This window comes from Helianthus annuus, chromosome 8 (assembly GCF_002127325.2).
Source record: "Helianthus annuus cultivar XRQ/B chromosome 8, HanXRQr2.0-SUNRISE, whole genome shotgun sequence".
NCBI lineage: Eukaryota > Viridiplantae > Streptophyta > Magnoliopsida > Asterales > Asteraceae > Helianthus > Helianthus annuus.
The window spans coordinates 164,729,484-164,754,171 of NC_035440.2; the positions used below are offsets into that span (position 1 = coordinate 164,729,484).

Here is a 24,688-nt window from a genome sequence, read left to right on the forward strand (position 1 = left end):
GAACACATAAAAGAGATAGTAGGTTCGAACCTACTAACTCCTTTTAACATGTATTAATTAACGAAGAAAGTAAGGACGGATCCAAACCTAGTTAACGGATTGAATAAAAATGTTCAAACTCAGAGCTTGAAAACTTGATTTTTGAAAAAAATAAATAAGGTATCAACGGAATAGGTGACTAAAAATCCTTTTTTTTTATCAAATACAATTTTTTTTTAAATATGTTTTTGTTTCAAAGTAGGTTTTATAAAAAAGTTGTTTTGTATATTCTTTAAAAATATGATTAGATTAATAGTTATTCAATGATTTATCCAATTAGAATAGGAGTGAGAAAAACAAAAAAAAAATCTTCAAAAACACTATTTTGATAAATATTTTTCTAAGAACACTATTTTGTTAAATACTTTTTCACCAACACTATTATGGGAAAAAGAGCACCACAATCGCAGCATCTGAAGGAAAACAGAAACTAAACTGAATAGATGAGTCCAAGATTCAGAGCAATTAAAGAGCACCACAATCCACAATCACAGCATCTGAAGGGAAGTATGACCTGCCTCCAATCGAGCCGAACAGTTTCAGAGGTCTGTTTTTTTAGATCAATTGAAGATCTTAACACAGATAAAGGGACCGATATTAGAGCCGAAGCTCCGATACCATGTCAACAAATGAAAATTATATGCTTTGTTAAATAAATAAACACAAACAGATGTTCAGTTCTCAAAGAAAAAAACCTGTGTAATCCAATACAAGGTATGCAAGACTAAGTCTTGAATAATAGAGAAAAACTGAACGATCGTATCACACACAACAAAGGAACCACCGGCTGAAATCAGGCGAGAAGAAGGCAGCAAAATAGGATAGACACAAAATCTATGCATACCAGTGGATTTTCCTTTGGGAATCCAAAAAAATCGCGTCTTCAAGCATTTCATGGGCATCTTTGTCCAATATTCCTAGGCTTAATAAAGCAGCGGTCTGAAGATAAAATGCAAGTGACCATTCAGGATTTATAATCTGTGCTTGCATTGCATCTCTTAATGCTTCTTCTGCCTTGTTTATCATCAGATAACTCAAACAGCGTCTTACATGCCTGATTGGTGCCACCATGATCTCTTTCTCGATTAACTGCAAAACCCAAGATATGATTATAAAGTTATATTATAATCTAATTCTTTGAATAAAATGATGTAAGATGTTAAATGACACTTGAGGGTGACTTTCAACTCGTTTGACCTCATACATATAATAAATAGTTTGACTCAACTCATTCATCAATAAAAGGGTTGAAGTTGTCCCTTCTATAAGAGTTCCTTTTTATAGTTGATACTATATTACTTACACTTGTGTAACATTCTAGCAGTAGTGAAATCCTTGGCTAGAAACGCATTGTCTCCGTTCTTCATATGGTTTAATGCATCATACATGTCACTAGTCCGGCAAGGGTACAGAAACTACAAATAAATAAATAAACGAGTAAACTGCCATTTTGGTCCGTGAGGTTTAATCACTTTTGCCACTTTAGTCCAAATTTGAAACCTTTTGCATCTGGGTCCCTGTGGTTTCACTTTTATTGCTATTTTAGTCCAAAAATAAATCAGGTCATATTTCTCAAAGAGTTAACTACCATTTTGGTCCCTGTGGTTTGGTCACTTTTGACACTTTAGTCCAAAACTCAAACTTTTTGCATCTGGGTACCTGTGGTTTCAGTTTTATTGTCATTTTGGTCCAAAAATGAAATCAGGTCATATTTGTCTTATAAAATTATGCTATTTTGTCATTTTCCGTAGGGGCAAAATGATCATTTCTTTTTTTATAAATAAATACCATATTTTATAAGACAAATATGACATGATTTACCCCCTGAGGAAAATGACAAAATTGCAGGATTTTATAAGACAAATATGACCTGATTTCATTTTTTGACCAAAATGGCAATAAAACTGAAACCACAGTGACCCAGATACAAAAAGTTTGAGTTTTGAACTAAAGTAACAAAAGTGACCAAACCAACCAAAATTGCAGTTTACTCTAAATAAACACAAAAGAATTCAGCATCCATTTCGGAGATTATCAGATCATGGGGAACACATATTAATATAGTTTCATAAACTATTTTATGTTTTTTCGAAATCATACGTCATCCTCAACCCCTTTATAACCATCATACTTAAATATTTATCAGTATCTCATGTATGGCGGCTAACTCCGTTCTTGAGCAAGCATCTCCAAGTGGTGAAAGTTCCTCACTAATTCTCAGCAATACACGTGATGAAGCCTGTTAAAATATCACTTAAATTAGAAAAAGAAAACTAGATTCCGATGATGCTCACCGGTTGTTATCAGAGGCGTCTCTGAGAATTCACATACCCTGTTCAAGCTTGAAAAAATGTGTCCTTCCATTATGTTTTGTTATTATTTAAAAAAAATCAAATTAGTATTGGGTTCAATAAACGTAATTCCAAGTGGCCTAAATTGTAAACCATAAAAAATGATTTGTAAATGGGCTTATATTGGAAGTGGTATGTGTTTACTATTTAAAAAAAATAACATATACGTATCGGATTTTTTTAAATCGCATGCCCCTCGAAATCGCGGGCCTTGTGCGGAGGTCCTCCCCGCACACCATCAAAGCCTCCCATGGTCGTTATTTCTGTTATAGAAACTTTGTAACTTAATTTTTCTTTTTTGGGTATGTTAGAGGAGTAATACGTGCACTTACATCTGTTTGTTTTTGAAGTGGAGTAAGCGCAGCCACAACAGATTCGATATTGGGCCTCTCTTGAGGTTCATATTCCAAACAATGTAATGTGGTTCTTATTAATTTAATTCCATCATCATCAGAGAAATTTCCCTCTAAATGTGAATCCATTAGCAGCATCCAATCCCTCCGTTTAATTAGATCAAGAACCTGCAAGGATAAAGTGTGAGAAGATTCATCGCGTAGTTTCTATGCAGCTATTCAAAGCTTTATGGGATGTTCGGATGAAGAGATGATTATGTTAAAGTATTATATCAGATAACTAGATGCTCAAGCGAACTTACGTGGCTCGGGGGAATCTGCTTTGTGCTAAGAAGATCAAGTAGTAAAGTACCAAAGCTGTAAATTACACTTTCTGCTATCACTTTACCTGTCAAACAAGAAAATTAACCTATTTTAGCTTTACCTAAATTTGTCTTACATTATATAATCTTGTTATGACCATTTGTTATACCTGTTCTCAAATATTCTGGAGGGGTGCAAGCTACGTTCGTGCTATAGCTTTTTTCCATTTTAGCTATTCTTCATCAGGCCAAAACAGGAGAGCCTTGGATTGCATTCTTACCCGAAACAATGATAAGAACACAACAACAGAGCGTAAAAAGCAATTTAGAAAAAAACTGATTGTGAATGAATCTGATTGGGTTGGATTCTGTCTCAAACAGGTCAAATAATAGTAGGTTAGTAAAAGGAGAACAAATCAAATTGGTTTAAGTCACTTAAAGTATATTTTTAATGCACACAACCTTTTAAGAAAGAGTCAGACGGGTCAACGCGACCTGCCCAACCCATTCAACCCTGATCTTTCCCTACCGTCAATCTTTCCAACTATAATATGTAGTTACCAGATCAAGCAAGACTCTGTAAGCATTAAGGTTGTGATACAGAAGCCGCCCTTTGCTGTTGCAGTAGTGCAGTACTCTAATGCTTGTGCCATGTACAAAGCTACCCGCAAACGCATCGCCAATTTTAGTGGTTGGCTTTTCGCTAAATCAATTAAGTTGTACACTATAAGTTATTTATAACATATGAAGTTGGCAATGAAAACTGATAAACAACTCACAATGAAATAGATATTCGGCTAAAGTTTCAAGAGGCATGAATTCTACCACCACCAATCTTTCATTTCCTTCATAGCAACATCCCAAGAAATTGGCTAATCTTTGGCTCCTAAGCTGTCCAACTGCTCTTGCTTCATCCTAAGAGCCCAATTAACACACAAGTAATTAATGTCAAATACCATAATAAACAAACACACTTTTTGTTTTTTTTTTTTTCTCACAAATATCCGTCAACTTTTTTGCATATTAAAGTCCCTCTACTTGGTTATTTTGAACAATGAACTTTTTTCTTGAAAAAAATATTTAGTTACAAATTAGGTCATGTAATGTATATATATGTTGGCCCTCGCGGTGCTATGTGTGAGCCCGGTGGGGCAAAAGTGAAATTGCACTAATTTTAACGTTATTTTATTATTTTTGTGAAAATAACGTTAAAAGTGGCGACAGTTAATCATGTGGTGGCGTTGATAGCCGAAAGACGAAAGGGTACGTGCACTAATCAGTCTTTGTCCCGATTGCTGAGTGTTATGTGCCTTATGTCCAAGGCTTGATGAAAAACTACTATCGAGCTGGGGTCTCACTAGAAGCAATCTCTATTCCTATGGGGTAGAGGTAACGTTGTCTACATCTTACCCTCCTGAGACCCTACCTTAGCTTTGCTATTGGTGGGATTTACTGAGTACAGTGATTAAATTTATAGTCGCTTACATATCATGTACTTTAACTTATGTTTTTTTCTCAATATTCTCTACCCCCATTATATACATACAAAAGAAAGCCAATTTCCAATTACTAACTCAAGATTATGTCATGGTTGGCTCAATCAATCGCTAGCTCTCTCCAAATCAACGCAAAAGACATGATAATAATAGGGTTGTTCGCGGTCCGGTTTTGACTTTTAGGTCAAACCGCTAGTAATGGTTTTTTAGTATGGAAAATCAAAACCAAACCATTCAAATTTAAAAAATGAAATCATATCGAATTGTTGCCGACGGTTTGGGGCCAGGTGCCCCCCAATGACGAAGCAAACAAAAAAAAGGTGTTTTTGCTCTGAGGGCGGGAAGAGAAAAAGAAAAGTTCAAGTGTTCTTGATGACAAGGGATCTCTCAACCCAACCCACATCTCCTACCCACATCACGGCCCACCCTACATCACCTAACCCAACTCAACATAAGCAACTAGTTATTAAAGTCATTAATACAAAACCAATTAAGAAGTGTAAAAGATTAAAAATAAAAAGTATTATACTAAACACTTGTCTTCACCAAGTGATGTAAGAGACTTAGGCAAACATGGCCTTGATTGTCAAGAACTCTTACGATCAATCTTGGATCCCGAGACGACTCACACACTCTATGATGGACAATGGATGATGGTGGTGGATGATGGTGGTGGGTGGTGGATGAACTGTGAGAGAGGTGGTGTGCCAAGGGATGAGTTGCAATGAATCCAAGCACTCCTATTTATAGGCTGAACAGAGGCCTGGGCACGGCCCCGTATCCGCTGGGCACGGCCCCGTGCCTGTCTGACACTATCTCTCCTCATTAAATGTAATTCGCAATTACAATTAATGCGCCTGCAGTACTTTGGGCACGCCCCCGTGTTCACTGGGCACGGCCCCGTGGTGAGCAATAGAAGCTTCTACAGGTTTGTCTTTTCTGCTGCTTCTTGGGCACGGCCCCGTGCTCGCTGAGCACGGAGCGTGTTCAGCCTTCTGTCTTCCTTGTTTTGCTTGGGAGGATGCTGTCGAGGGGTCGGGTTGTCCACTTTTGTTCCCTTTCTTGTATTTATGTTAGATTTAGCTGTCTTTTTGCTTCTTTTGTTAATTTAAGCTCATTTAATCCTGAAAATACAAAAGGAAGACAAAAACACACTTTTTCCAACATTAGTACTTAAAAAGGGTTAGTTTTATGCCTCATTTTATGTTGCATTTTACACACATCATGTAACAAAGAATACCGATGTCAGTGCGAAACGCGGTCTTATCTTCATCTTCCAAGGCCATCTGGATTTGATGAAGCCTTTGTAGCAATCCAAGAAACATTTCCCACCTGAATGGCGCGAGAGGGTCTATTTTTTTTGTTGATCTCCGGCAGTGAGTAATCGTCTTTGGGACATGCCTTGTTGAGATCTGTATAGTCGACGCACATGCGCTACTCTTCAGTAGACTTCTTGACCATGACAGGGTTCGCGAACCAACTTTGATAGCGCACCTCGCGCAATATTTCTGCCTTGAGCAGCTCACAAACTTGTTCATTCATAGCCTTCATCTTTTCAGTCCCTAGGCTGCGCTTCCTTTGGACTTTAGGTTCAACAGACGGATAAGTGTTCAAATAATGCTCGGTGATGTCGCGCAGGACACCCGATATGTCTGACGGTGTCCAGGCGAATATATCCATATTTTTTAAGAGCAGTTGTTTTAGATGCGACCTGATGCTTGGGGAAATAGCGTGGCCAATCGTCACTGTCTGTTCGAGGTATTTGCGATTCAAAATCCATTTCTCTGGTTCAGTTGGTGAGACCCCACTGGCCTTCACCAGAAGGGCATCTACTGTCGCCATAACCTCTTTTCTTGAATATATGATTACCACTCCCGTTTCAGTTGGAAACCCAACGTCTAATGGGGAGTGGAAGTGACCATGCTCATTTCTCCTTGGGTCTCTCTTCCAATCAAAACGTCGTGTCTTGACTTCACTGGCATAACCATGAAGTTGACGTTTGTTGTTCTTGAGTGTTTCCCATCAGATAGCATGACAGGGAAGCTAATCTGACCTATTGGGAAAACTGTTTCGTTGCAGAACCCAGACAACGGGTAGTCTACTGGCTCGAGACGTGCTTTATCTTTGGGTCGAACTGATTGAAACACTGTTCATAGATTATATCGGCCGTGCCTCCAGGATCAATGAAAACAAAATCTGTTTCATAATGGCCTATGATGCCAGTAATGACATGACGACGGGGCGTGTGGCGCGTGGCCCCCGCGCACTACTGGGAAGATGACTTGTTGCTCTTGCCAAGTTGGCTCAAATGGGCGTTTACATTTGCTTTTCGTGTTGTGTCTTGGTCCATCGACCATGCGCGTTTCCAAACGTCTGACCTTCTTTTGGCCCCTTCATCATTTCTTTGAATTTGGCGCGTCTCCTTGCGCACGTTCTTGACTAGATGGCTCAACTTGCCGCTTTTTAGGGCCTTCTCAATATCTTGTCTCAAGCTTATACAGTCATCAGTCAGATAGCCTGTATCTTTGTGAAAGTCACAGTAAATATTAGGGTCCTGACCCTTCTTGTTTGTCATTAGTTTCGGCACTTTAAAAACATGATTCTCCGTCATGAGCACCTCCTTAGGTGTCTTGATGAGCGGAGTCCAATGTTTTTCTCTATTCTCATTTTTGACAGCTTTGCGATAACCAATCTGATCAATTGTATCTCGTGCACCCTCATTGAAGTGAGGTCTTTCTTCATAACCGCTGGACTGGCTTGCCTTCCAGCCAGGGTTCTTGTTTTTGTTGCGCCTGTTAGAATCGCGCGCGTTGCTTCTTGAATAACGATCCTCTAAATAACTATACTTACCACCAGCCAGTGATTCTTCGGTTTGCGCAACTATCTTTGCTGCTGCCATGAACTTGTCCCATTCTTTAGGCATGTCGTCTTTACATGTGATAGTCCTGATCAGACTGTCACAACGGATGGCCTTTTTGAATTAGGCGCGCATCAAATCTTCACTCACGCCTCCAATTTCCAAACACTTCTTGTTAAAGCGGGTGATGAAATCTTCTAACCCTTCATTCTCTCTGCGCCAGATATTCGTGACTTCGGATGTATCGCGCTGGTAACGCCTCTGCTGGCTGAAGTGTGCTACGAACTGGTCTTGAAAATCGATCCAAGATTTGATTCTTCCATATGGGAGGCTATCGAACCATGCACGAGCAGCTTCCGTGAGAGTTTGGACAAAGAGATGGCACCACATTGGCATGGTCCATTGTCCCAATACACCAACACTTGTGAAGAGTCGAACGTGATCATCAGGGTCAGTAAGGTCGTTAAACTTTCCCATGGTTTGTGGAAGTTTATCTTTTTCCAGCGGAGCTAGAGCGATGCTTCGGATAAACTTGGAATGCTCGGCTGCTGCCGCTGGCCTGTAAACGAGACTGAAATCGTGCTCTACTGCTTCGTTATACGCAATGCGCGACTTCAGTTTGTATGACTCATTATTCTTCTGCAGGCGGCTAAAGACTGAAGAACTTACTTCCTCTTACCAAGTGGGATCATCCTCGTCCGTGTTGTCCCATGCATTGTTGATATTGCGCGGCCCAAGCCGGCTGTGCAACGGACGCCTGTGTTGCGGGTTTGACGGATGATCGTAGTAGTTGCCAGTCTCCTCATAGGTATCGCATGTGTCATGCATGCTTTGTCTACTCTGAGAGGGAGGTCTCTCATACTGTCTTTGCACGTTCTGCTGAGGAGTTGCCTGACGCGCCCCCTGTGTTAGTGTAGGAGTTGCCACCAGAGAAGGTTGCGCTGGTAACATTACTTGTTGCGCGCTTAACGATCGGTATACAACATTTAAAGTAGCTTGTTGTTTGGCATACCAGGAGGCCAAGGTTTCACCCTTTAGTAAACCTAACAACGTGGATATGTTTGAAGGTGCTGGATTTGACAGGCCAGTAGTGTGACTTGTTGGGGTAGTCGTTTGGGTGATGCAAACACCACTTGCGCGGGGTCCCTCAATGTTTGTTGCTTCGCCTTCGGCTAACTCGTCAATGGGAAGGTTTTGGACGTGCGAGGTGTCCTCCCCCGTCCCCATTTGAGAGCGTGTACCGAAACCGAAATCTGGTATTCCCTGATCAGCCATGGATCGAGAGAACAGAAAAGCTCAGAAAAAAAGATGAAAATGATTGTAGAAATCGGTGGGCGCCAATGAGGAAACACGGAACTAATTTTAGAAATTTTGTTTGGTTTATGTTTCGACCATAAGGGTTAATCTTCTTAATCCTTCCTGAGCTGTTGACTTGATCTCCCTGCAAAATACTAAACACCTCATTAAGCTCGTTAAGAGGAGGGGAATAGGGGGGTTCTACTCTTAACCACTCTCCAACGTGAGAATAAATATATGTTTTGAGGGAATAAGTGTGTGATTAAAGCTGAGAGAGCAGAGAACAGAAGAATTAACCTGTACATGAAGGTCCATATTTATAGCCGGAATAGTGTAGAAGGAGATGGGCTGATGGGCACTTGGGCCTGGAGTCAAGAACAAAGAATATCCTCTTTGTCCCTTCTGTCATGACCGTTAGTGTTTCTAGAAGGTTAAGGGAGCTGGCGCACCCTTAGTGGAGCCACGTGTCCTAGTTGTCATCGTTCTTGTCTCCCAGACATCAGCAGGTGAGTGGAGATCATGGGGCGGATGTCGCTGCCCTTTGATTGGTGCCACGTAGGTGTCCTTGTGTACCTTCTTGTCTCCTGCACGATTGCTAATCGTGGAGCACGATACGATACAGCCTGTTGGACGCTGATTGGCCCACTACTCTGCCACTCGTACCTTTAGTACTTGTCCTTAGATGGCCTGCGCTTCTGTCCTCCGCGCGACGTATTGGTGAGCCCCATGTAGCCTGCGCGAGTTCCAGGAAGTGAAGGCTTTCATCCAAGAAGCTAAGTGTGGAATTTGGTCTGACCTTTGCTCGGCTTCGCGCGCGACCTGGGTTTCACCCGATTAGTCGGCGCAGGGTCTAGAAAGTAGACAAACTAATGTAGTAGGAGTATGGTCCTGCGCGCGACTTGATTGGTCAACGCGGATTTTTGAAACCATACCCTTCAGTTTTCTTTCTCATACTTCTTATCTGTCAAAGACTCATCGACGTCATTCTCCTCGTACATGTATGCGGTTTTTTCTATTACTGTTTTCAAAAATGGTTGCTATATTAAATATGTCATAATAAGGTAGAAACCCAGGTCAACAAACACCTTGAAAGATACTTGGCACCTGCTCCATTTGACTAACACCTTTCGAAGATTACAAGGATGCTGTCTTCTTCAAGCTTTTTTTTTATTCAAGAGTTGAGACTCTATTGATTAAATTACACCGGAAAAAAAAACATGTAGGGCTTGTTTGGCTAAGCTTATATACTCAAAAAGAATTTTTGTGAAAAAGATTTATTGACTTATTAATTTCTGAAAAGGAGTTTTTAAAAAAAAGTGTTTAGATTAGTTTATTGGGTGGGAAAAGCCAATAAGGTTGTTTCTTAATAAGTTTTTGGCTTAGCTTATTCATGTAAAATGACTAAGAGGGACATTCTTTTATATGTCAATTAGTTGTTTTTTAAGACGTGCTTGGCTTAGCATACGAATACAAACCATGTATCAAAGAAAGTAGATAGATAGATTGAAATTCATGAAATGAGAATACAAGCAAATTAACAGAATTATGTGCAGAGGTTGAAACGAGAATACAAACAAATTAACAGAATTATGTTACATACCTGCTCGTAACTGAGAGCTGGAGCCGGTACTGAACCCTTGTATTCGGTACCGGTACCGATACCCACTTTTCCCGTTTTCCAGTACTGGTACTTTCGATACCGATTCCAGTTCGATAACGAACGGGTACCGTGCTTATTCCTACCAGCAACCAACCAAATGTGAAACCGTATATTTACATTTACAAATATGTCTTTAAGGTCTAATGTTCTATGCTCTTTTTTTTCTTGTATTGAATGGTTGAAATGAATACTTCCAAAATTCTATGTAGTTTATATCACGTTACCAGGAACGTTTTCGTCTTTCACCAGCGGGTTGTACTTGTACCATCATCACCCTTTACAAATAATCCCCAACAGCTTTCAAAACCCTAGAACCAACCAACCAACCAACATGTCAGGCGGTTTCTTCCGGGTGAGTCCTTTCACTTTCGTACGCCTTTACATTCATTCAAATTTCCTCATCAACAGCTTTTCTAGGTTAACGCTGATGAAACTGATGAATTTGATATTCTGTTAGGGCACTACGGCTGATCAAGACACTCGTTTCTCTAACAAGCATGCTAAGCTCCTTAAATCGCACAAGTTTCCACCTGAATTGGAACATCTGGTTCGTTTTTCTTTTTTCTTTTACATCATTCATTCGTGTTTTTTATATTTCACAGATTCTTGTTTTTTTTATGTAATTGTGATTGTATTATAATGAGCTATCTGGAGCTTCTGTGAGTGAGTGAGTGAATTTTTGTTCTAGGAGATAAAACAAACAACGTTCAAAAGTCAGATTTTAGTGAGTGTTATTGAGAAAGGCTAATATTAGATCTGTTTTAAAATTAGTAGTAGTTAATGCGGTAAAATATCATATATTGATCAAGGACCCATATTTTATTGCGGTGGGATATTGGTAATTTTAATATCATGCTAAATTTAACACTTAGGGGAGGGGGGTGGTTCACTAGTGATAAAATTCCATCACTCACAACCTTTTTTAGTGGGGGTGGTCATCACTCATCACCACACCCAACAATTTCCCCCCAACCAACAATTCCACTCACAAAAATAAATCATCACGCGTTATACTCATCACGAAAATCGATTTCGTTGAACTCACCATGCGTTATACTTGTTGCCGGCGGTGGACATTAACGCGTTATACATGTCTCCCGTGATGAAATAACGTGCAAAAAGGGAACCACCCCGGGTCCCCTTATACTATTAACAAATTAACCTTTTGCAACTTGCAAAACACTAACAATTGTAGCAACTAGGAACTCATTAAGACTTAAAACAACACATAGACGGAAATACAAGAAGACAATGCCCTGCAATGTCCACCTAAAGTTTAGGAGTAATCTAGAGTCTAGATCCCTTGACAAAAACGATAAAAGGAATCTTGTGGACACAAATCAAGGCATCAGTTTCTTTTGTGATAATTATGGGAAAATTAGTAGTTTTGGTTTGCATCTTTTTAAAACAAGGTTGTAATTTTAATGGACATGAATATGATATTGTGGACACAAATCAAGGCATCAGTTTATTTTGTGATAATTATGTCTCTTCCTCAACTACTGTAGGACAGAGAGGCTGTTGATGTGAAAGCTGCTAATTTGGACACCCACTCGAGGAGACGCACAAAGTTTTCTAGCAAGTGGTCAGCTGATGACAAAGGGACGGATGAGAAGAATGGATCAAAAGAAACCGTCAGGTCATTTGTATATGTTTGGGAGCATAAGTAAAACAATTAATTTGATAATGCTTGTGAAAGAGTGTATCTATACTAACAGCATTGTTAAAATGTCCCATTATTTGATCCTTTTTACAGAATATCTCGATCTCCGCGTCCAGCTGATCGTTCTATGTCACCACCTCGGTACCATTTTTATCATTACTAAAGCTTTTTAAGGGTCTCAGACCTTTACATGCCTCTTTTAGGAATTATTTATGTTGTTTCTTTATTGATTTTTTTTGTATCTACATTACTTATTTTGCAGAGGTACACGCTCCAGATCGGTTAGCAAATCCTTTTCTAATTCTAGAAGTCATTCAAGGTGTGCAACCATTCGGATCATAAAGCATAATTATTTATATATGGTCGGGATTTAGAGAAAACGATAGAAAGTGTGAGAACGGTGAGAACGCTTAACGATCGTCCGATCAAAACAATCTATGGACTAGATTGGCGCGGTGGCGTTTTCGTAAATAACATCAATTTTATTACGTGGACGCGCTTCATTAAGGGTAAAAGGATCTTTTGACAACTCCACATAAAACGCCAAATCGTGAAATAAAACGCCAAAAACAAAATCACAGACTATTCTAAGTAAAACGCCATTAAATATAAAACGCCAAACTTAATTATAGTAAAATCTCGCCTTAAAAAACCGTCAAAAAAAATCCTATATATACAACATTTCAAACCTTCGGTTAAAAACACACACAAAAACCCAAACGCCATATTTAATATAACCCATTCGCCTTAGAAACGCCAAAAAACCCAAACATCAAATATCTTCAACTCCAAAAACGTTTTTTTTTTTTTTTAATTCAGTTTGGCTGTCAGTAAGATTTCGCTCAATGAAATAGACAAAATCCTAAAGTGAGGATATAGTCCATTTCATTTAGTAAAATCTCATTGACTTTATTAGACTATGGGCCTACGGGCTCGGTTAGGTTTCTAGGGTTACTCGTAATCCCTATATATTGTAACATACTCATTCAATAATAATCATTCAGTCTTTTATAATTCTTACATGGTATCATTGGTATCAGAGCCAGCCTAGGCTCTCTACCGTTTCCGCCGTTCCACACACAAATAACCAAACCCTAGCCGTCACCACTTGAGAAAAACCCTAGACAGGGCGGTGTGCCGTCACTATCGCCGCCGCCCTGTCCAGCCGTTGTTCGTTTTCCGTTTCCGGTTCTTTTTTTCCTAGTTTCATGTTCAAATAAAGCTTCGTTTTTTGTTATAGATTCACCCGTGTTCTTACAGTCTCTTACCACATAGATGATTGCTACGGTTTATCTTGTTGATTTCGCGTCTGCATCAAGCCGCCCCTTGCCGCCGTGCCGCCGCCGCTCATTAGACTACGGTCTCCCACCACGCCGCCTGCAGGATTACGATCCGCCGCCGTTGCACTGCCGTATTGGTTGCCTCTTATAGGATTACGAGATCATTCAAAACTGTGGATCAAAGATTATGGATTGAAGATTGCAAGATATTGGAATTTTGACCAAAATCGAAGACAGTTTTTTAGGGTTTATTGTTGTTTTTTTTTTCAGTCTAAGCTTCTAGTTCCATCCGCTACGACTATGGGGGAGTATTAGACTATGGGCCCACGGGCTCAGTTAGGTTTCTAGGGTTACTCGTAATCCCTATATATTGTAACCTACTCATTCAATAATAATCATTCAGTCTTTTATAATTCTAACAGACTTATCATAAACTTCCATCAAATTTATAACGCCAAAACATACAAACATATTATTGAGGTTTGTTGTCAATAAAGTTTAGCTGTATGGGGTGGACAACATTGTCAGTTATCTTTCTTAACCGAGGATTAACAATGTTGTCCATCTCATACAGCAAAACATTATTGATTTTAGCATGATCAAAATTTAAGGTTTAAGGTGATCTTATTTCGTGGCGTTCTTTTTATCGGTAAAATGCCAAAAAAGTTAAAAAAATCAAACATCGTTGATTGTAAAAATTCAAGATTGTTGGCTGAAGGATATAAACTCAATAACATTTTGCTGCATGAGATGGACAAATATTCAAGAAAAAGATGTTGATGTTAGACTGTGTGCTTCCAAACAGCAACACAAAAAACTACTTGAAAAACAAAAAAAAAAAAACAAAATGAATCATACGAAAGTTGAACCATCCAGTTAACATGATTCAAAAAAGAGAAAGAAAGAGACTGGAGCCAGAGAAGATTTGGAAGATCAATTGTTTATGTATTCTTTTTTTATATTTTCCTTTTCAGTTAATTGTTATATAATAAAAACTTCATATATAATAAAAACGCCAAAACAGTCAAAATGCTTGTTTAAAACGATATCATCCAGTTAAACGCCACCAAAAAATTGCCAAACTATAATAAGATTACTTTGAAAAATTGTTATAAAAAACCCAAATAAAAAAAAATAAAAATAAGAAAAAAAATAAAAAGCAAACTTGAAAATATAACTAGAAACAGTAAATACAAAATCATTAAATACCGAAGAATCTAAAACGCCAAACTTGAAAGATGGGACGTGTTACAGACTTCAGAGATAAAAGTTTATCAAAAACATTAATTACAAAACAGTAACTGAAAAGACAAACTACTTTATTATAATAATGCGCCGCCTAATTTAGGCGCCAAAAAGACATCCTATAAAATGATACATCTCAACAACTTCCATTTAATCAAACCAAAAAAACAAACGCCAATTACTACTAAATACCACCCACTGTAAAACGCCAACAAATAAACTGAATGAATTGTTATGAGAGGGAAGTACCTCAGAAAAAATTTTGGTGCATGAGATGGACAAAATTTCAGGAAAAAGATACTGATGCCAGTCATATGGCATTTTGTATTTTTTGTTCTTGAAGAAGGTTTGGATGAGGAGAAGAGGTCAATGACACTGAAGAGTGGGTTCACTACAAAGATGAAGATCCAGATAAAGAAAAAGCGAAAAACTCACTCACACGCCATAGATCTATGTCCCCAAACATCCACACAAAAAGATAGTTCAACAGACGAGCAGGCAAAAAAAAAAATCAAACCCATGGGTTTGTTAAGTTTTACATAAAACGTCATATATTTTATGACAGTTCTTGTACTATTAAAGAAGATAGAGACTGATGACACAAAAGATTGGGAAAAGAGATCCGATCAGGATTTTTAATTTATTTCCTTCCCTTGTATTTTTTTTTTCCTGTGGTTGAAATAAAATTTAACAATAGTAAAACGCCAAGATAACACAAACGCCAAAATGTTTATAAAAAATAACAAATCGATAGGCCAACTTGTTTAAACGCCTTGGAAAACGTCATTCAAATAGATTTCCTGCCCCCTGGGTTCCATTGGCATATTATATGAATAACGCCATAAACGCCAAAATGTTGATACAATGGAACCATGAAAACACCATTAGTTATTGAATTTGGTTAACGCCAAAAATCTCAAAAACCAAAAATTAAAACAACATTGGGAAAAAGTGGAACAGGAAAAGCAGAAGATGAAAGGACAAAAAAGCCCCTCCACCATTTTCTAAGAGGCGTTACACGTGTCGGGCCAGGAAGCGTTATCACCGTTCTCAGACTTTTGATCGTTTTCTCCCGATCCCGTTTCTATTTATATATACTCTTATTAACCGTCTTTTCAACTATCTTCTCACTTTGTTTTTTTATATATCCAATTATCCTCTTCTCAGGTCAAGAAGTTTGTCAGCATCCTCCAAAGCCTCAAGGCGCTCAGTTTCTGTTGAAAGGAGGCCCCGCTCTGTTTCAAGACGATCTTCTACACTTCGCAGAGTGGGGTCACGTCGGCGATCCCTATCCCCTGCACCTTTACATAGACAATCACCTTCACCTGCAAGGCGTAGGTTGCGATCACCATCCCCTGCACCTTCACATGGGCGATCACCATCACCCGCAAGGCGTAGGTTGCAATCCCCTGCACCTCGGTACCTTTTTTTATCATTACTAAAGCTTTTTAAGGGTCTCAGACCTTTAAATGCCTCTTTTAGAAATTATTTGTGTTGTTTCTTTATTGATTTTTTGTATCCACATTACTTATTTTGCAGAGGTACACGCTCCAGATCGGTTAGCAAATCCTTTTCTAATTCCAAAAGCCATTCAAGGTGTGCAACCATTCCGATGATAAAGCATAATTATTTATATATACTCTTATTAACCATCTTTTCAACTATCTTCTCACTTTGTTTTTTTATATATCCAATTATCCTCTTCTCAGGTCAAGAAGTTTGTCAGCATCCTCCAAAGCCTCAAGGCGCTCAGTTTCTGTTGAAAGGAGGCCCCACTCTGTTTCAAGACGATCTTCTACACCTCGCAGAGTAGGGTCACGTCGGCGATCCCCATCCCCTGCACCTTTACATAGACGATCACCTTCACCTGCAAGGTGTAGGTTGCGATCTCCATCCCCTGCACCTTCACATGGGCGATTACCATCACCCGCAAGGCGTAGGTTGCAATCCCGTGCACCTCGGTACCTTTTTTTTATCATTACTAAAGCTTTTTAAGGGTCTCAGACCTTTACATGCCTCTTTTAGAAATTATTTGTGTTGTTTCTTTATTGATTTTTTGTATCTATATTACTTATTTTGCAGAGGTACACGCTCCAGATCAGTTAGCAAATCCTTTTCTAATTCCAAAAGCCATTCAAGGTGTGCAACCATTCTGATCATAAAGCATAATTATTTATATATACTCTTATTAACCATCTTTTCAACTATCTTCTCACTTTGTTTTTTTATATATCCAATTATCCTCTTCTCAGGTCAAGAAGTTTGTCAGCATCCTCCAAAGCCTCAAGGCGCTCAGTTTCTGTTGAAAGGAGGCCCCGCTCTATTTCAAGACGATCTTCTACACCTCGCAGAGTGGGGTCACGTCGGCGATCCCCATCCCCTGCACCTTTACATAGACGATCACCTTCACCTGCAAGGCGTAGGTTGCGATCTCCATCCCCTGCACCTTCACATGGGCGATCACCATCACCCGCAAGGCGTAGGTTGCAATCCCATGCACCTCGGTACCTTTTTTATCATTACTAAAGCTTTTTAAGGGTCTCAGACCTTTACATGCCTCTTTTAGAAATTATTTGTGTTGTTTCTTTATTGATTTTTTGTATCTACATTACTTATTTTGCAGAGGTACACGCTCCAGATCGGTTAGCAAATCCTTTTCTAATTCCAAAAGCCATTCAAGGTGTGCAACCATTCTGATCATAAAGCATAATTATTTATATATACTCTTATTAACCATCTTTTCAACTATCTTCTCACTTTGTTTTTTTATATATCCAATTATCCTCTTCTCAGGTCAAGAAGTTTGTCAGCATCCTCCAAAGCCTCAAGGCGCTCAGTTTCTGTTGAAAGGAGGCCCCGCTCTGTTTCAAAACGATCTTCTACACCTCGCAGAGTGGGGTCACGTCGGCGATCCCCATCCCCTGCACCTTTAGATAGACGATCACCTTCACCTGCAAGGCGTAGGTTGCGATCTCCATCCCCTGCACCTTCACATGGGCGATCACCATCACCCGCAAGGCGTAGGTTGCAATCCCGTGCACCTCGGTACCTTTTTTTTATCATTACTAAAGCTTTTTAAGGGTCTCAGATCTTTACATGCCTCTTTTAGAAATTATTTGTGTTGTTTCTTTATTGATTTTTTGTATCTACATTACTTATTTTGCAGAGGTACACGCACCAGATCGGTTAGCAAATCCTTTTCTAATTCCAAAAGCCATTCAAGGTGTGCAACCATTCCGATCATAAAGCATAATTATTTAAATATACTCTTATTAACCCTCTTTTCAACTATCTTCTCACTTTGTTTTTTTATATATCCAATTATCCTCTTCTCAGGTCAAGAAGTTTGTCAGCATCCTCCAAAGCCTCAAGGCGCTCAGTTTCTGTTGAAAGGAGGCCCCGCTCTGTTTCAAGACGATCTTCTACACCTCGCAGAGTGGGGTCACGTCGGCGATCCCAATCCCCTGCACCTTTACATAGACGATCACCTTCACCTGCAAGGCGTAGGTTGCGATCTCCATCCCCTGCACCTTCACATGGGCGATCATCATCACCCGCAAGGCGTAGGTTGCAATCACCTGCACCTCGGTACCTTCTTTTATCATTACTAAAGCTTTTTAAGGGTCTCAGACCTTTACATGCCTCTTTTTGGAATTATTTGTGTTGTTTCTTTATTGATTTTTTGTATCCACATTACTTATTTTGCAGAGGTACACGCTCCAGATCAGTTAGCAAATCCTTTTCTAAGTCCAGAAGCCATTCAAGGTGTGCAACCATTCCGATCATAAAGCATAATTATTTATATATACTCTTATTGACCGTCTTTTCAACTGTCTTCTCACTTTATTTTATTATATATCCATTTATCCTCTTCTCAGGTCAAGTAGTTTGTCAGCATCCCCCAAAGCCTTGAGGTGCTCAGTTTCTGTTGAAAGGAGGCCCCGCTCTGTTTCAAGACGATCTTCTACACCTCACAGAGTGGGGTCACGTCGGCGACCCCCATCTCCTGCACCTTTTCATAGACGATCACCTTCACCTGCAAGGCGTAGATTGCGATTACCATCACCTGCAAGGCGTTGGTTGCAATCCCCTGCACCTCGGTACTATTTTTTATCATTACTAAAGCTTTTTAAGGGTCTCAGACCTTTACATGCCTCTTTTAGGAATTATTTGTGTTGTTTCTTTATTGATTTTTTGTATCTACATTACTTATTTTGCAGAGGTACACGCTCCAGATCGGTTAGCAATTCCTTTTCTAATTCCAAAAGCCCTTCAAGGTGTGCAACCATTCTGATCATAAAGCATAATCTATCTACTATAATAAAACAAACCAAGTTTTGGAGACGTGTCATTCATAGAAGGTATCCTCAAATCTATACTTATCTTATATTAACTAAATAAATAAATAATAAATTAATATTAAATCTTATCATACTTTAATAAAATATTATCATCAAATCTAAATTGTTAATTTAATATAATTTTAAAACAAATACCTCTCTTTCCTACTTATCTTATATTAAATATATAAATAATAAATTAATATTAAATGTTATCCTAATTTATTAAAAATATAAATTTTTTTATTAATTGGTATACAGAATTATATTTATTTAACTCGTGTAAAACGCGGGGTTTTAAAAAATATAACCTTTTTTTATTATTTACTATACAAAGTTACATTTATATAACACGTGTAATACACGAAATTTTTAAAGATATAACTTTTTATCATTTGTTATGTAAAATTAGATTTATTCAACACGTGTAATACACGGGGTTTTTAAGTATACAATTTTTGTATTATTTGGTATATTTTCAACCCGACTATATACGGATTCTTTTAAAGATACGACGTTTTTAGTATTTAATAATATACAAAATTACATTTATTTAATATGTGTAATACACATAATTTTTAAAGATATAACTCTTTTTTAGATCTATTCAACACGTGTAACATACGGGGTTTTTAAGGATGTAATATTTTTATTAGAGTAAATTACAAGTTTTGTCCTTTATGTTTGTCCCAAATTTCAGGCGCTGTCCTTTACCTTTAAAATTGATGAGTTTTGTCCTTAACGTTTCAAAATCTTGCACGTTATGTCCTTTAGTCCTAACTTAGTAAGATTTTTTTTTTTGTTAAATTAGATTGCAAAAGAGTATTTTTAGTCTTTTTACCTTCTTAGGGGGGTATTGTGTAAACAACTTTTAATGAGGGACTCTTTGTACAAATTCAAAAAATAAAAGGTTTTATATAAACTTTATCTTCTCTTTCTCTCACTCTCATCAGATTTTCCCCCCCTCTCTCTCTCTCTCTTCTCTCTCTCATCTGAAATTCCAGAACCACCACCGCACCACCCCCACTTTTTACCACCAACTCCACATCCACTTTTTCAGATCAATAAATCTCCAATTTGTAGTGGAGGCGATCAGAGGAGATTTCTACAAATCATATATAAAATGTTACATATAATTAGGATATAACATTTTTAATTTCCATAAACCTCCACGGCTTCAAAAGAGTGAATGAATCGACCAGATGTCGTTTTGACTTCATAAATCTATCACCGTAATATTCCTCACCGGAATCCAGATCTTCAAGAAAACCCACCGGAAAAGATGGTGCACGCTGCATATAACTCACTCGAACTCCTCGCCGGTTGTCGTACGAAGATCGACACCGTCGAATCCTACGCTTCAAACCTCCTCATCGCTTGCACCGATGGATCTCTTTGAATATTTTAGACAGAGCTATTGAGAGAATATTTTAGATAAAAAGTCTGAGCAATCAGAAATTTTATTGGTGTAAATGGGTTTTTGAGTTCTTTTAATTGCTGTTGTTGGAGTGAAAAAAAAAAATAGGGTTTTGTAGTTAAAAGAGAGATGGTTGGGTGGGTTAGGTTGGAGGTGGTGGCAGAAGATGATGCTAGGTGGCGGTGGTGGTTTGTAGGAGAGAGAGAGAGTGTTTAGGTTAGAGAGAGTATACAGATCTATTCTATTCATATATATTTTAATTATTTTACACTTAGATATTAAATATTTACCCAATAGTCCCTACAATTGTAAAAGGACAAATATACCCTCACATGCAAGTCACATGACCAGACATAACAGAAAAATCCAACTGAGTTAGGGCTAAAGGACATAACGTGCAACATTTTGAAACGTTAAGGACAAAACTCGTCAATTTTAAAGGTAAAGGACAGCGACTGAAATTTGGGACAAACATAGAGGACAAAACTTGTAATTTACTCTTTTTATTATTTGGTAGATTTATTCAACCTGATTATACGCGGGTTTTTTAAAGATATGACGTTTTTAGTATTTAGTATACAAAATTACATTTATTTAATCTGTGTAATACACATGGTTTTAAAGATATAACTATTTTTTTATTATTTGATATATAAAATTACATTTATTTAACCCGTACAATATACGGGGTTCATAAAGATATAATTTTTTATTATTTAATATATAAAATTACATTTATTCAACCCGTGTAATACACGGGGTTCTAACCTAGTTATTTATATATACTCTTATTAACCGTCTTTTCAACTATCTTCTCACTTTGTTTTTTTATATATCCAATTATCCTCTTCTCAGGTCAAGAAGTTTGTCAGCATCCTCCAAAGCCTCAAGGCGCTCAGTTTCTGTTGAAAGGAGGCCCCGCTCTATTTCAAGACGATCTTCTACACCTCGCAGAGTGGGGTCACGTCGTCAATCCCCATCCCCTGCACCTCTACATAAACGATCACCTTCACCTGCAAGGCGTAGGTTGCGATCTCCATCCCCTGCACCTTCACATGGGCGAACACCATCACCCGCAAGGCGTAGGTTGCAATCCCCTGCACCTCGGTACCTTTTTTATCATTACTAAAGCTTTTTAAGGGTCTTAGACCTTTACATGCCTCTTTTAGAAATTATTTGTGTTGTTTCTTTATTGATTTTTTGTATCTACATTACTTATTTTGCAGAGGTACACGCTCCAGATCGGTTAGCAAATCCTTTTCTAATTCCAAAAGCCATTCAAGGTGTGCAACCATTCCGATCATAAAGCATAATTATTTATATATACTCTTATTAATCGTCTTTTCAACTATCTTCTCACTTTGTTTTTTTATATATCCAATTATCCTCTTCTCAGGTCAAGTAGTTTGTCAGCATCCCCCAAAGCCTCAAGGCGCTCGGTTTCTGTTGAAAGGAGGCCCCGCTCTGTTTCAAGACAATCTTCTACACCTCGCAGAGTGGGGTCATGTCGGCGATCCCCATCCCCTGCACCTCTACATAAACGATCACCTTCACCTCCAAGGCGTAGGTTGCGATCTCCATCCCCTGCACCTTCACATGGGCGATCACCATCACCCGCAAGGCGTAGGTTGCAATCCCCTACACCTCGGTACCTTTTTTATCATTACTAAAGCTTTTTAAGGGTCTCAGATCTTTACATGCCTCTTTTAGAAATTATTTGTGTTGTTTCTTTATTGATTTTTTGTATCTACATTACTTATTTTGCAGAGGTACACGCTCCAGATCGGTTAGCAAATCCTTTTCTAATTCCAGAAGCCATTCAAGGTGTGCAACCATTCCGATTATAAAGCATAATTATTTATATATAATCTTATTAATCGTCTTTTCAACTATCTTCTCACTTTGTTTTTTTATATATCCAATTATCCTCTTCTCAGGTCAAGTAGTTTGTCAGCATCCCCTAAAGCCTCAAGGCGCTCGGTTTCTGTTGAAAGGAGGCCCCGCTCTGTTTCAAGACAATCTTCTACACCTCTCAGAGTGGGGTCATGTCGGCGATCCCCATCCCCAGCATCTTTACATAGACGATCACCTTCACCTGCAAGGCGTAGATTGCGATCTCCATCCCCTGCACCTTCACATGGGCGATCACCATCACCTGCAAGGCGTAGGTTGCAATCCCCTACACCTCGGTACTATTTTTATCATTACTAAAGCTTTTTAAGGGTCTCAGACCTTTACATGCCTCTTTTAGGAATTATTTGTGTTGTTTCTTTAGTGATTTTTTTGTATCTACATTACTTATTTTGCAGAGGTACACGCTCTAGATCGGTTAGCAAATCCTTTTTTAATTCCAGAACTCAATCTAGGTGTGCAACCATTCCGATCATAAAGCATAATTATTTATATATACTCTTGTTAACCGTCTTTTCAACTATCTTCTCACTTTGTTTTTTTATATATCCAGTTATCATCTTCTCAGGCCAAGATGTTTGTCGCGATCCCCTTTTCGAAGTAGGTCGCGATCCCCTGTTCGTAGTAGGTCGCGATCCCCTGTTCGAAGTAGGTCACGATCCCCTGTTCGAAGTAGGTCGCGATCCCCTATTCGAAGTAGGTCGCGATCCCCTATTCGTAGTAGGTCGCGATCCCCTGTTCGAAGTAGGTCGCGATCCCCTATTCGAAGTAGGTCGCGATCCCCTGTTCGTAGTAGGTCGCGATCCCCTGTTCGAAGTAGGTCACGATCCCCTGTTCGAAGTAGGTCGCGATCCCCTGTTCGAAGTAGGTCGCGATCCCCTGTTCGAAGTAGGTCGCGATCCCCTGTTCAAAGGAGGTCCCGGACCCCCATCCGGCGTAGCTCACGAACCCCGATCAGGCGAAGGTCACCATCCCCGTTTCAGCGAAGGTCACAGTCCTCTGCATCCCCTTACTCTGTGCATTCTGGATCTCCACCAGTTCGTGGCAGGTCTCCATCTCCTACGAGGCGACGAAATCAGGGAGCTCCGTCAATTCCATGCGGTCGGTCTCCTTCTCCAGTTAGGCGTAGGACAACCGTCCCTGTGCGTCAGAGATCCCCAAGCCCTCAAAGCAGGTCTTCTTCACCATCACCTGTACAATCTCCTAGACTCATCGTCCTTCTCCTCATACATGTATGTGTTCTTTTATTACTGTTTTCAACAATGGTTGCTATATTAAGTATAAACCCAGGTCAACAAACACCTTGTAAGATACTTGGCACCTGCTCCATTTGACTAACACCTTCCGAAGATTACAAGGATACTGTCTTCTTAAAGCTTTTTCTTATTCAAGATTTGAGACTTTTGTTTTTTTTTTTCGAAAATAGCTTCCTGGCCTCTTATGTCTGCGTCGCGCAGACATTTGGGTCTGAAGACTGTTTGTTTTCTCGAAGACCTTTCATTAAAAAAAGTTTGTGCGTCCTCTTTTTGGTGCAGATGTGGACTCTTCTCTTCTAACCTCTTTTCCTCCCCTAATTTCCATTTCCCCAATTCAATGAACCACATCTGATTCAATCGCAATCTTCAACACAATGGACGTCACGTATCTCTACCAAACCAAATGCATATCCAATCTCCATTCAACTCATCATCATCCTCTCTCAGTTCTCTCTAGGGTTTCAATTTCAAAACATTACGAGCATAATGCTCGCCGTTCATTACGGTTAGGCGTTCGGAACATGTGTATGGCTTCCAGCTCCGACACATTCGTCTTCGGTAAGTCTTCTTCTCCAACTGTCGCCAGCAAAAAAAGATATAGAGGAAGAAGAAGAAGATTTGAAATCGTGGATGCATAAGAACGGTTTGCCTCCGTGTAAAGTAGTTCTTAAAGATAGAGTTGCGTATGATTCACGGCATCCTCCTATTCATTGTGTTGCAGCTAGTGAGGATTTGCAGGTTGATCTGGTTTACTGTTTTTCGTTTGATTTTGGTGAATTTTAATTAGTTGAAATGAATTAGGTTTGTTTGATGATGTGTGTTAATGAATGTTGCTGAATTTTGGTGTTAAATTTCATAAATTTATAAATTTGTTGGTAGTTTGCTGAATTTTTTATTAATATTCATGCCTATTATGTTGTTTTAGCGGCTTGCAGAAGTTAAAAAAACAAACAGTCTTCTTCTTACAGACTGCAGAGATTTGATCCACCTCTTCAGCTGCAGATGTGGTCCGCAAACTGCAGACGTTTTACCTCTGAAAAAACAAACACCACCTAAATCACATTGGAAAAAACATGTGGTCATCAAATCTTGTGTAGAAATCCTCATAACATGAGCAAATGTGTGTTAAACTAGTGCAACAAAATAACTTTTTTAATCACTTAATTACATTTAATAAAGCGGCTACGGAACTACTTTAAATCACTTTGCTGTAAATGAGATA

The 24,688-nt window shown here is 38.9% G+C and overlaps 1 protein-coding gene and 1 pseudogene across 9 annotated transcripts; one reads left to right on the plus strand and one right to left on the minus strand.

Annotated features, from left to right (window-relative positions):
• Positions 1-873: 873 nt before the first annotated feature.
• LOC110870699 lies at positions 874-6,383 on the minus strand (annotated as a pseudogene).
• Positions 6,384-10,526: 4,143 nt separating this feature from the next.
• On the plus strand, positions 10,527-24,365 carry LOC110873893 (serine/arginine repetitive matrix protein 1). Of its 9 annotated transcripts, XM_035976234.1 has the most exons (25): positions 10,527-10,706; positions 10,812-10,901; positions 11,863-11,993; positions 12,111-12,158; positions 12,280-12,336; positions 15,710-15,961; positions 16,082-16,138; positions 16,252-16,503; positions 16,625-16,681; positions 16,795-17,046; positions 17,166-17,222; positions 17,336-17,587; positions 17,709-17,765; positions 17,879-18,130; positions 18,251-18,307; positions 18,421-18,642; positions 18,763-18,903; positions 21,155-21,406; positions 21,526-21,582; positions 21,696-21,947; positions 22,067-22,123; positions 22,237-22,488; positions 22,609-22,665; positions 22,764-22,814; positions 22,983-24,365. In XM_035976234.1, the coding sequence occupies exons 1-25, from the start codon at positions 10,686-10,688 to the stop codon at positions 23,542-23,544; spliced, it is 3,795 nt and encodes a 1,264-aa protein (XP_035832127.1). In that variant the 5' UTR covers positions 10,527-10,685; the 3' UTR covers positions 23,545-24,365. The 9 variants fall into 9 exon arrangements, with proteins under 9 accessions (XP_035832127.1, XP_035832126.1, XP_021978612.1 ...); XM_035976233.1 differs by having other exon boundaries at positions 22,609-22,814; XM_022122920.2 differs by having other exon boundaries at positions 22,764-24,365.
• The last annotated feature ends 323 nt before the right edge of the window (positions 24,366-24,688 follow it).